At 48.3% G+C, this 12528-nt stretch overlaps 6 protein-coding genes across 6 annotated transcripts; 4 read left to right on the forward strand and 2 right to left on the reverse strand.

Moving 5' to 3' along the window:
- Positions 1-352: 352 nt before the first annotated feature.
- On the forward strand, positions 353-1936 carry N7477_001571 (uncharacterized protein; the record flags this gene model as incomplete). The annotated part of the gene is made up of 1 exon (XM_056963234.1): positions 353-1936. The coding sequence occupies one exon, from the start codon at positions 353-355 to the stop codon at positions 1934-1936; it is 1584 nt and encodes a 527-aa protein (XP_056826153.1).
- A 1420-nt stretch (positions 1937-3356) lies between these two features.
- N7477_001572 (uncharacterized protein) lies at positions 3357-4247 on the forward strand (the record flags this gene model as incomplete). The annotated part of the gene is given in 4 exon segments (XM_056963235.1): positions 3357-3640; positions 3668-3895; positions 3943-4027; positions 4041-4247. The coding sequence occupies 4 exon segments, from the start codon at positions 3357-3359 to the stop codon at positions 4245-4247; spliced, it is 804 nt and encodes a 267-aa protein (XP_056826154.1).
- Positions 4248-5326: 1079 nt separating this feature from the next.
- N7477_001573 (uncharacterized protein) lies at positions 5327-6005 on the forward strand (the record flags this gene model as incomplete). Its single annotated transcript, XM_056963236.1, has 3 exons — positions 5327-5483; positions 5656-5785; positions 5840-6005. 3 exons carry the CDS (start codon positions 5327-5329, stop codon positions 6003-6005), a joined length of 453 nt encoding a protein of 150 aa, XP_056826155.1.
- Positions 6006-6454: 449 nt separating this feature from the next.
- On the reverse strand, positions 6455-8095 carry N7477_001574 (tRNA-ribosyltransferase family protein; the record flags this gene model as incomplete). The annotated part of the gene is made up of 8 exons (XM_056963237.1): positions 6455-6647; positions 6698-6885; positions 6948-7025; positions 7075-7132; positions 7180-7500; positions 7555-7638; positions 7696-7946; positions 8021-8095. 8 exons carry the CDS (start codon positions 8093-8095, stop codon positions 6455-6457), a joined length of 1248 nt encoding a protein of 415 aa, XP_056826156.1.
- A 903-nt stretch (positions 8096-8998) lies between these two features.
- Positions 8999-10725, forward strand: N7477_001575 (uncharacterized protein; the record flags this gene model as incomplete). Its single annotated transcript, XM_056963238.1, has 7 exons — positions 8999-9152; positions 9212-9287; positions 9336-9417; positions 9463-9969; positions 10021-10190; positions 10249-10333; positions 10399-10725. Coding segments are annotated over 7 exons (1401 nt in total), but the record flags the coding sequence as incomplete, so codon positions are not given.
- An 885-nt stretch (positions 10726-11610) lies between these two features.
- N7477_001576 (uncharacterized protein) lies at positions 11611-11811 on the reverse strand (the record flags this gene model as incomplete). The annotated part of the gene is made up of 1 exon (XM_056963239.1): positions 11611-11811. The coding sequence occupies one exon, from the start codon at positions 11809-11811 to the stop codon at positions 11611-11613; it is 201 nt and encodes a 66-aa protein (XP_056826158.1).
- Between the last annotated feature and the right edge of the window lie 717 nt (positions 11812-12528).

Raw genomic sequence — 12528 nt, forward strand, 5'->3', positions numbered from 1 at the left:
GCATGCAGTTGCTGCTGAGGGTCGTGGCGCCCGCGAATTGACCTCTGCCTGAAACGGTGCGTTTTGCGAATTTAAGCCAGCTTGCAAACCCGTGATGGACGGGATGGAGGACAAGAACAGAAAGGCGGGCAATCAAGCCTGGAGAAGAAAACCTCGCAAGTTCGCTCCAAAGTCAAGACTAGGCTGTAAGACTTGCAAGTATGTCTTGTCTCTACGTGATACAGAGTAATCTTTTGTATTCAACGACTTCGAATTGACATCGCTTAGGATAAGGCGAATTAAATGCGATCTATCTCGGCCTTCATGCTCAAAATGCCTCTCCACCGGTCGCACCTGCGATGGCTATAGTGAAATGCCCCTCACACTCAAGACCAAGAAGACTGAGATTGAATCGATTCATTATCACAAGGAGATCGTCGAAGGGGCGGATAGATGCGAAAATCATCAGCCCTGTACAACTATAGGTGCATACGAGCCAAAGCGATGGTGCGCGGAACACAATGGCCTCAATTTGCAGAATCTCAGATCCTTGATGATCTTACCAGTGACCGGGTCAGCTCAGGCAGAGGCAATGTGCTTTTTCAAGGATATTTCGATCAAGCATCTGAATGAATACCGCCCTTGCAAATCATGGCGGAAGACTCTCATGCTTTTTTCCCAAACGGTGCCACCAGTGCGGCATGCTGCTATTGCTCTGGCCATGATTCACCGTGTTTACCTGAACCGTCACTTTAACGATCGGGTATATCAACCGCCTTCCTTGAAAGACCGGCTACCTGATAAGGCTCCTCTGCTTCACTATAACCGCGCCATTCAACTTCTGTTGAGCCTGAAAAGTGCTGACAGCACCGAAATAACACTTGTCACCCTTTTGGTCTGTTATCTCTTTACCTGCTTTGATCATCTGGCGGGCGACGATGTACAAGCAATGAAGCACCCGCGCGGAGGTGTGGCACTCTCACACTACATCGACAACGCTACATTGAACAACTATATTTCCGACGACGCATCAACCTCAGGAGTTCACGCGATTATCTGCCAGGTCACAAAACAAATTCGCCGTCTTGACATGCAGGCCAGCATGTTTCTGGTCGACTGGAGTCCAGCCAACATCCAAGAGACATTCATGTCCCATCTCACACTCTTCAACAACACCTTTTGGTCACTCGAACAAGCTGCCGACCGTCTCCAGATTCTTATCGCTCAGGTCATGAGGTTGTACAACACAGAGCAACAAATGTCCCCGGAGGGTTCAATGCCGCCGTTACCTTCTACACTCAAGGACATCGTTCTAGGGCATTTAGAAACGTGGTCAGATCTCTTCGAACACCTGCTACAAAAAGGCATTCCCTCTGAGTCTGTCTTTAAAACTAACTCTCTCGTATCGCTCCTTCGCTTACACCATACTATCGCATTGACTCTTCTCAGAAGTTCTGGACCTGGCAGAGAAATGGACTATGACAATTTCCTAACCCAATTCCAGCAATGCGTTGCATTGGCAGGCGAGGTAGGGACGGCACATCAGCGGTATTCGGGGTCGTCGAGGTCGACGTTTACGCCGGAGATCGGATTTATTCCCGTTCTCTACCTAGTCGGGATCAAGTGCCGGCATCCTATTGTCCGCCGCGAGGTCTTGAGTATTTTGCGACGGCAAACAATACGGGAGGCGGCTTGGGATAGCATCTCTACTGCCAGGGTGGTTGAGCGGGTAATCGAGATCGAAGAGGGTGCGGCTGGGAAAGAGCAAACGATACAGCGCATGGAACAAATTTCCGCATGGCAGAGGATTGAGGCATTGTCTTTTATACATATCCCAAAGGGACAGTCTGCGGCCAGGTTGGATATCAAGTACACATTCTGCACCCGGGTGGAAATACACATTGAATCGCTTTTGACAGAACGGAGTGAGCATCTTATCATGTCAAATAATCGATAACAACCAGTATGATGTGATAAAGAACCATATAGAAACTGATTCCCGTCCGTACTTGTGTATGTAGCTGGCTCCACACCCGTACAAGATATACATCCACCGCCGCATATATAACATCCAATCTGGATAGGTTTGCCTCAGATGTACATAGACATTGCCATCGTCCAAGCAGCCGAGCACCAGATTGACGGACTACAGAGGGTACAGAATGGAAAGAGAACACAAGATATGGGCCCCTCTTGATCATCGTTCATATTCTAGAACACGTGATAATTCGAAGTTGTTCCATGGAGTTTTATGGTACTGTGACGATAAGTCATTGCTAGAACAATCATTACGATAACAATTCTGCCAGAATTGTAAGGTGGTGAACAAAGCCGGCCAAGCACGCGTCGGAATTAGTTTCTCTCAATCGACGATAAAGAGTTTAGAAGTATAGCAAATCTCTAAAAGTACTGTCCCACTGCGACATGGTTAATCCCATGTGCTAGATAAAAGGCAGAATGACCGCGCTAGGGTATTCTTCGCTACAATGGACTGTATGTCTTCCTTTGTTCAACTCGTGATCTGGTCGCGGCCGTGAAAACGTCTTGTACTCCGCGATGCTCGGATATTGTCCACCAATCTAGAATTCTAAGTTAGGCAAATGAACAAGAAAGTACCAGTCCAGGGCTACCAACCTTCACGCTAATGGATTCGCCAGCATCGAAGTCTACACCCATCGCCCAAATGCCGATTTCCAATTTTACAATCGTACCCGGAGAAATTTTTGCTTCCGCTTGTGAGGATGGAACGGGAACTGCGGATGAATGCTTTTAAATTCAATCTCTAGACTTGAAACACGCAGAATGCCGGTTGATCCCAGCTGAAGATTGAGACTGGCTTGTTCCGCTTCCGGAATATCATCGATTGACTTGACTGGGGTCGCGTGGATTGGGAATTTGAGATGCATCAGATCTTTGCCAGTTTGGTCTTTCTTGCGTAGTATCACGAAGACTGTGAAGTCGTCGTGATCATCACAAGACATGTATAAAACTGCCTTGGGCAGGCCGATGAGACGTGCCGGCTTGCTGAATGTATGATTAAATTCGGCGACACTGTGTCGGTCGTCAGAGTCATAAGATATTTGAAAGCCCTTCAAGGTCGGTTGGGTGCATAGATTATTGCCTTGCCCCAAGAAAAACTCTCGATACTCAGTGTTTGGAGCAGGAAAATCTTCAAGAACGATGTCGTCAATCGCTTCACGATCTCCGAATTGCAGAGCGGACCATCGCACTTTCGGAGTCTTCTCCCAACCATTGTCCTGGCCTTTAAGGTATCGATCGAAGAACAGATTTAGCTCGGTCGTCGATTCCGGCACACAATAGAGCTCATACCACTCCTGCTTACTTCCCCATTGAATCCATTGTACCCGCCTCACGCCATGATTTCGACTCAGCTGAAGAACACGCCAGCTCAGAATCAGAGCCAAGCGATGGACCAAGCTAGTCCAGACCTGGTGTCTTTCACACCTAGAACCTACGGTGACTGGCGTGATGAGTTTCACAAGAATGGCTACGTCGCGATCAAAAACCTGATCAGCCCCGAGCGCGCTCAGTATTACCGCGAAAAGCAGATTCAGTGGCTGAAGAACTTTGAGCTTGGCTTTGATGAGAATGATGAAGCTACTTGGTCGGCCGAACATCTGCCTGTTAGGTTGAAGGGAGGGTAAGTCATCTATTAGAACTTTAACAGGAATTATTCTCAACTCGGTTACGGAATGTACTTCGTTTACGGCGCTTGTCATGAAAAGATGGCCTGGGAAGCTCGTACTGAGCCAAATGTTATCGATGTCTTCGAAAAGCTCTGGGAGACTAAAGAGCTGATCTGCTCATTTGATGGAATGAATATTTCCCTCCCTCGCCGCGAAGATCTCAACTGGAGCCCATGGCCACACTGTGACCAGAACCCAGATCGGAAAGGGTGACATTGCCCCTGTCATACACTTCACATTTTCTAACATATCTTAGAATGCAAGCAGTCCAAGGCCTTCTGAACTACGCTCCGAATGGCCCCAATGACGGCGGATTAATGCTCATGAAAGGATCATCGAAGGTTTTTCAATGAGTTCTTTGCTCACAAACGTGAATCATTCAACCACGAAGATGCACCACCGCCCGAGATTCAATTCATGGATCTCTTCTTGTTTAGCGAAAAAGACGTGCAGTGGTTCAAAGATCGTGGTTGTGAGCTAATCAAGGTGAATATGGAGCCTGGTGACTTTGTGCTCTGGGACTCTCCGGACAATGCACTATGCCTGTCTACCAGAGGGTAACCAGATTCGACACGTACGGTATATCTGCATGACACCTCGTCGATTTGCGACACCAGAGGCATTGGACCTGAAGAAGGAATGTTTTGAGAATTTCGTCGGGACTACTCATTGGCCTCATTGCAACATCCGTCCTACAAAGGAGAAGCCTATGCGTAATGGGGAGGTTTGTCCCAAGGATCGGAGTGAGCCTTTTGAGAAGCCCGAGTTGACAGACACTGTCTTGAAGTTGGCGGGTGTCAAGGCCTATTAGAAGTGTTGTAGTTCAAACTACTTTGAGATAGCGTCAAATTGAATACATTGATTTTTTTTGGACAAAAAACCTTTCCTATTCCGTAGTTTGTCGACTCTCGATTGGGTCTATTGTTGACCATATCTAACAACAATCTCCTCGCAGCGCTCAATGCTCATTCCTTTTGCTCACAATCATCTAGTATAGTATCAATATCGGGCCCTTGCTTGTCTGATAACATGATGGCTACAAAGCAGAAGCCTCATTCTAGTTTCAAACCTTCATCTATCATCCACACAGATCCTCCAGTTGGTAAGGGGACTTTTTTTCCCCCCAGGAGATCAGCATGATAATTCCATTTCTTCAAAGTCATCATACAACAACCTAAACACCCTTGGCAACTTGTAGTAGGCCGGTGGACACCCCATTTCCCGGACGCCCACTCGGGAGACCCCGCGCAAAGTTCGACCTTTCCAACGCCACAACTACGAAACGAATCTGGGGAAGCGGGGAAGCTTTGTGGGTCAGCTTTCACTAGTCCAGCGTAGAAACTAAAACCGGGCCCACATGGGCCGGGTAATATTGACGATAGCAGGCTGCGCATAGTCAGTGATCTCTTAGCTGGTTCTACGTATATAAGTCTCGAGATGCGGGGTGACACAACCAGTGGACCCGAAGTAGGAACTTCATATTAAAATCACGGGCTGCTAGGCTTATTAAAGCGCTGAATCTCTGAAGTCTAGTTGTGACGACCTGGCTTCCCAATCAGTATCCACTTTGTAATTGAATTCAAATTCATAAAGGCGAGGAACACAATCCACGACTAAGTGTCCATACATTTCTTATTGATATGATGAAGCCTGGAAAGGTCTCCGCTCAGCATATCGAGGTGGTGGATGGTGGTCTGCCTGAGCACCAGGAACCAGATGGCGTCAAGGTGATGGGGACAGTGAAACTCACTGAAAGCTCGATTGTCTACATCCCCACGCCGACTGCGGATCCACAGGGTACATCACAGAAGAAGTATGCTAAGGCTTTGAGGCATTACTAATTGATCATTAGACCCCCCTTAATATGCCTCTTGGGCAAAAGACAGTGGTTCTAGTCTTGATATCTACATGTAAGACAAAAGTCGAGAGTAACGATGTTCTCCATATGGTTCCAACTAATCTGATGAAGTTTTAACCGTGGGCATATCTCTCGTGTCTGGCTTTGGAGGGTTGTTGAGCTTCTACATCCCTGAATGCGCCGCCGCCGGCAAGGGCTATGCGGCGATCTCGCAATTGATGACATATCCGACACATTTCATGTATGTTGCCTGAATATCCTGATATTGGAGAATTTCAACTACTAATAGGAATAGGGGGATTGGCAATCTAATAGGCATGCCCCTTGCAATCGCAATTGGTCGTCGTATCGTCCTCCTGGCCTTACTGTGCTTCTTATTTTCGGATTTGTCTTATGTGCTACCGCGAAATCATATGAGTGGCGACAGTGGCTGCATACTACTTCTGCTTCGTTGGAGCTAATATTGTCGCGATCACACATTTACTTGATAGTTATCCAGCAAGAGCGGGCCCGTTGTTGGTCATCATCTGCGCTTTTAGGGGTTCCATCTCGTTTGGCACAAGCTATGGGACTACTGCGTTCGTTGAGAATAACGGTTATGACGGGGCTTTTGGGATCTTCGGGGCTCTGACTGCAGTGCTGGGGTTGCTTGGTGTACCGGTCTATATCTGGGGAAAGAATATTCGGCAGTTCACGGGGCAGTTTGCTAGTAGCAAAACTGATTGAAGTCCAGTAGATCGATTCTGGTACGTTGTTTTATCATGAGATTGATTGCTTTTTAACTATATGCGTATCGATCATCAATGCCAACACCACTCGAATGCATACGCTTATTTGAAACAATAATGCAAATTTCATCGCGTGTGGAGAGATCCCATCCTATCAGATCACTGTGTGATGCAGTACTGATTCATTCATCAGCCAGTAGATCCATACCGACCCCACGCAATGCGCCCACAGCCCACTCAGGATATTTCGACTTGTCGCCTTGGTAAATGTTGGAGAAGAATTGGCGGACGAAGGCCGGGTATCGGTCCTCCATGATAGCCTGTCGGGCATTTTTCATCAAGTTCAAGAGGTAGTGCACATTGTGAATTGTAAGTCTAGCGGCTGTCAGCAAGGGAAATGTAGAGAGGGAGAAACGGGGTCCTACAGATGAGCACCAACGGTCTCCTTGGCCGTAATGTGATAAATGAAGGCCCTAGTCACACCGAGGCCACCCTCTTCTTTCGGGCGGCAGCAGGCACAAGTGCAGCCTTCTTCGATAGGACCAAAATCATCTGCGAATTGTCGGTTGCGCAATTTCAGGGTGCCGGAAGACACAATAGCATCGCCGAAACGCTAAATCCCATACGTCAGTATGACCGACCCAGTATATGTAAATCGAAGCACTCTTTAATTACCGCTGTCCGTGTTGGCCACACGCAGTCAAACATATCAGCACCAAGAGCAACTGCTACGATGATATCTTCGGGGTATCCCTTGAGTTGGATTAGTACAGATTGACAAGAGCAAAAGAGCTAAACATACCACGCCCATCACATATCTGGGCTTGTGTTCAGGTAGAAGATCAGTGCACGTATCCACCCTTGAAACAGTCAGCGACGCTTCTCCGAAGGGGCAATAATCACTTACACCTTGCAAAACTCCTCCTTGGCCTCGCCACCAGATAACCCACCAATGGCGATCCCTGGAGTATCTCGAGCCACCATCTCTTCACAGCACTGTTTCCTCAGTTCCAAGTCAAGTCCACCTTGAATAATGCAAAACAGATTTTGTCTCTCGGGATATTTGTGTGCGTCGATACAACGATCTAACCATCGCACAGAACGCTCCATGGCTTCTTCGATACGGGCATGGTCAGGGGACGTAGTCGCAATCACATCATCCAATTGCATAATAATATCCGATCCAATAGAGTTCTGAAGAGAGATTGAGTGTTCTGGTGTAAGAAGCCTTTGGAACGGCGGTTAGATAGATTTCGGCGCGACAGAGTGCGGGGTTCCATACATAGGTGAGCCGTCGTGGGGACTGAGGAACCGCACGCCTTCTTCAGTGACTTTGGCTAGTTTCAGAAGAGATACCATTTGGAAACTGCATAGATGCCCTTGTTAGCTTGGCCGTCGGGTTCGCGCATTAGGCAGATCATACCCTCCGCTGTCGGTCAAGAGGTTGCGGTCCCATCCTTGCAATCTATGCGCTCCGCCAACTGCGTCTAGCACCTCTTGTCCCGGTTTCAGGCCAAGGTGGTATGTATTGTTCAAGCAGAGCATACAGCCCGTATCGCGCAATTGGTCGTATGTCAGGCCTTTGAGGGCGGCTTGGGTTGCGACAGGCATGAAGATCGGCAAAGATACGTCGCCATGAGGAAGTTTGAGGGTACTCGCACGCGCTTTGGTAGTCTAAAGAGAATAAATTGGTCCTGTCAGCATGCAAATGGTCATTTTGGGAATCTGGAGGGGCAAAGAAAGCGTACCGAACATTTCGCGTGACGGTCGAAGGTCAATGCAGAGGGCATGGCCCTCCGGGCAGGCTCGGCAGTGGTGGACATATTCGCAAACGAATACAGCGAAAGCAGCTTTTTAGGACGAAGTCTGGCCAACGAGCGATGGCATTGCATGGAGAAAAGTCGAGGCGTCGTAGTGGCAGCGTTTGCGATGCGATCAGGCACAATCTACCGATAAGGATGTTTGTGTGGTTTGCACTGGCCCATGGTAGGCGGCTGTTTAGTACATCGCCCTCACTTCAATTTCGGCATGTCAAGGGCGTTAGAAGATCCTATAATGAAGTAACTGGGATCTGAACAGGGTTTGATGTAGTACATGCATCTATTCAACGTTTTATCCAAAGGGGCATCTCCATTGCGTCAAAACGTCCGCTGCCCCCATGCCGCCCAAGTACAGGGTTGCTGGAGTAGGAACCCACTAATGATCGTTCGAATACCTTGCTAAGTAATCTTGGTGTGATTCGGGTCGAGAGCATCTAGAGCTATATTGAATCCTGAGGGTCAGAAGGTCCTCGTATTTAAATTGAAAAACGCTCAGATCTGTTGAGAAACGCCTGCCAGGAAATATGCTGACTGTCTTGTCTCTTCGCTAAGGAGAAATTCGAACCTTCTTCCGTCAAAACATCTAGAGCCATCTACTTCGGCATCCTTGAGAGAGGGCTTAACCGTGCTTCAGCGGCTTTTCTCCCAGACAAGGTGCCCCCAGATCGGAGAAGAGCCGAGCTGGCCAGTGCGGCCCAAAAGGCGGGGGACTCCATTCCCCGGCCACAGCTCCACGCCAAGATACCACACAAGCAAACAAAAGGGATTTCGTCCTAATTTCCTCAGCCTTGAATGTGTGATCACCGACCATTTCGCCTGAATCATGGCCGAAAAGCTCGCACAAGACGTGGAACGTGCTGTAAGGACTCTATTTCGCCCTACGTGTTTATACATACTAAAATAGGGTTCGGAAAGTATCCCGATGCCGAGACGGAAGCCAGTGGCTTGGATGGAGCTCTTGGGGAGAGGGAGAGGGCATTGGTCTGGAAGCAGGATCTGAGGATTGTGCCGCTTTGTGCGGGCATTTATTTGTTGTGCTATTTGGATCGTTCGAATATTGGTACATCTCATCCTGAGGAACTTCCTCCATGACCACTGATGAAGACTGATTGGAGATAGGAAATGCCAAGATTCTCAATGAGGATACGAATGATGATATGCTCTCGGAGACGAAGATGACTTCGTACCAATTTACGTGAGTCGCGCCATGTTCCACAGGACATGACAAAACTGATAATATCAGGATCGCACTTATGGTATTTCTAATCGCTTACGCGCTATTTGAAGTACCTTCGAACTATTTCCTCAAAAAACTCAGACCAAGCGTAAGACCCATCCTCCCATCCAGACAAGAAAACTGACTCCTCCAGCGCTGGATCGCCTTCCTGATGCTCTCCTGGGGCGCCACAACAATGGGCCTAGGTGGCGTCCACAACGCCGCCCAAGTTACAGGCCTCCGCTTCCTTCTAGGCGTAATGGAAGCAGGACTATTCCCGGGTTTTGTCTACTACCTAACATTCTGGTACCGCAATTCCGAACGCTCGATACGCGTCGCACTGATTCTAGCCTCTGCGACGTTAGCGGGAGCATTTGGTGGAGCTATTGCTTACGGCGTTGGGCATATGAATGGCGCTCAAGGGCTTTCAGCGTGGAGATGGCTGTTCATTATAGAGGGTGCACCATCTTGCGCATCGTCGGTACTGGTTTGGTTCTTTTTGCCTGATTATCCGGAGTCAGCGCACTGGTTGACCAGTGGGGAGAAAGACCTTGCGGCAGAGAGATTGAAACTTGAGGGATCCAAAGGGTCGGCGAGTGCGATGTCTTGGGAGGATGCGAAAGGCATTTTGATGGATTGGAGGCTGTATGCTCATTATGCTGTAGGTTGGACCTTTGTTGAGAGTCGCGTTCATAGCCTAACGAAACAACAGGTCTATTTTGGCATTTCAACGCCTTTCTCGAGCCTTTCTCTCTTCACGCCGGCTATCACGTCTGGTTTGGGCTATTCTAACCTTCGTGCCCAGCTAATGACTGTGCCTCCGTATGCAGTGGCTTATGTCGTGACTGTTACCGTGGCATGGTCCGCAGATTATTTTAATAGGTTGGTTTTCCAATCTCAGTCTCCCTCATTTGTATCCGCCAAGCTAACACCACACCAGTCGCGGACTCCACTCCGCTATCTTTTCCTTCATTGGCGCTATGGGCTTCCTAGCGTCAGCAGTCCTCCCAGCTGAAGCCTACCTTGTAAGCGACCCCCCCCCTCATAACCCATTCATTAGACACCCCTCGGCTGACAATCCCAATTTCAGTCTCGCTACGGCTGTCTCATCGTGGCCGCTAGCGGAGCCTTCGCTTGTATCCCCCCACTCCTCGGCTGGCTATCTTCGAATCTGCGATCCACTGCTGGAGCGGGCCTGGCCATTGCGTTGAACGTATCATTCGGCGCCCCCGGTCAGATTGTCGGTGTATGGATTTACAAAAGCGATGAGGCAAAGAAGGGATACCCAACCGGTCATTGGACCAACGCAGCACTGCTTCTCTTCGTGACGGCAGGATGCCTACTTTTGCGGGTCTATTACGGATGGAGAAATAGTCGGGGAAGTGTTGATGGGAGCGGGAAGAAATTTGCGTATTAGACAACTTTGCTGCGCGTGGGCGGGTCTGCATATTGGATGTATAAAGCGCTATATTTGGATTTGATGTAGCAGAAGCGACAGGGTTGTGGAAAGTGGGTGCCGATGCAATGAGAAGATGATTTTCTCCACAGTCTTATGGAAGTGATGAGTCAATCTGGATCAATTCACTGGATATTTACATGAGATCTGAGGGTGTCAAGCTAAATAGGAAGAACTGCAAGGCCTTCAATGATATCATTCGATCGAAGCCTCACCTCATCATCTCAAGATCCATTCACTGAACAAAGCTTTGTGACTGTCGCTCCAAAGCAGAAAAGATGCATCTTTTGAGTAGCGCTCTTTCTTCAACTTGTAAATTCCTCTTGCTCCTGTCGCCTGATCTCACGATCGAAGTAATAGCGCTCGATGTTGACCCAAACCCGGCTTAGGTAAGGTCGGGGGTAAAACACCATTGCATCTGCGCTGCCACCTGTCTCTGTCCTTGCTATAGCGCTGACACTTTACTCATTGGCAAACGGAACATGTAGCGGCGTTTTCATCGCTTAACAGTTGGGAATATGGAATTCTGAGTGCGCTTTGAGTCTCGTCGTAAAGACGATTGCACTTGCCCGTTCCAAGGACCGAAGTCCATGTACATTCAGTCATTTTGAGGGCAATGCGGGGGGGTCACTGCTGAAGCAATCTGCAAATGAATGGAGATATGGGACTAGAGAAATAGCTGATAGTCAACAAAAATGAGCAATGAAGCAGTCTCAAGCATTCCTCCGTATTGATGACAACACAAGATCTGCTTTATCATTAAAAGCCAGACAAAATGGTGAATCCAGGTCAGGTGGTTGTCACAACAAGCGCACATTCATAGTCTTCATCGACATTTAGCACCGTTTAGCATCCTGCACCTCCCATCATAGCAGTATTTGAAGTGAAAAGGGTGGTGTTGCGATTACGCTTTTTCTTTTGCTTCGCTTTCTTTCCAAGCTCTTTCTGATATCTGTCACGGTCTCGAAGGTAGCGATCATATTCGTTGCCACCTTGAGCTGAGCGTGCAGCAGGATATTTGTCGTCATCCGATGAGCGAAAGCACATGATAAGATTTCAATGACCGGTTGAAGATTGCAGATTGTTGTTTCAGTGCTGTGGTATCCCAGTCGCAAAAGGCGAGACAGAGACGGGTTTTGATTGTACCGTAGAGCAACAGATATAGATCGGATTCCGCGGTGATTGGAATTGAAGGGTCTTTTGGAAAGGGGAAGATTGAGTGAAATTGCAACTGAGGGGCGATAGCAAATATATAAAGGAATGTGGTCGCTGGTCTCGTAGACCAAGTCTCCCTGTAATCGAGTTCGATTTGAAGTGATATCAATTTGGGTACGCCCTACACAGCCGCGAAGCTGAACTTCATGGCGCGAGGTTATTACCACTTAAGGGTAGGGTGCGGCTCAATGCGGTAGGCTTGTGGATCAACTGGAACGATGTGCCGTCTAGTGCCAGGCTGTCGAATTATACTCCATAATGAAGTTTTGCATCGCCGACTAAGATCCATTACACAGATTTCAATTGTGGGGATCTGATGTCTGAAAATATATTGGTAAAGGATGGTTGCCTGAAGACATCTGCCTCTCCAGGCTGACGCCATTGCTTCACGCCTGAAATCTTTCTCGGCGATAACCCCAGAGCATCCCGACTTTCAGAATAGGGATTAATCTCTGCAAGCCTATGGTCCCACTCTATGTGCTCTGTTCTTTTACCCCAAAAACAAACTCTCGGAGAAAAGTTACTCGCCCAAGCACATACGCATGGTGA

The sequence above is a fragment of the Penicillium maclennaniae genome (assembly GCF_028827695.1).
Source record: "Penicillium maclennaniae strain IBT 15551 chromosome Unknown utg000002l:1.0-2354659.0:1.0-2356205.0, whole genome shotgun sequence".
Classification (NCBI taxonomy): Eukaryota; Fungi; Ascomycota; class Eurotiomycetes; order Eurotiales; family Aspergillaceae; genus Penicillium; species Penicillium maclennaniae.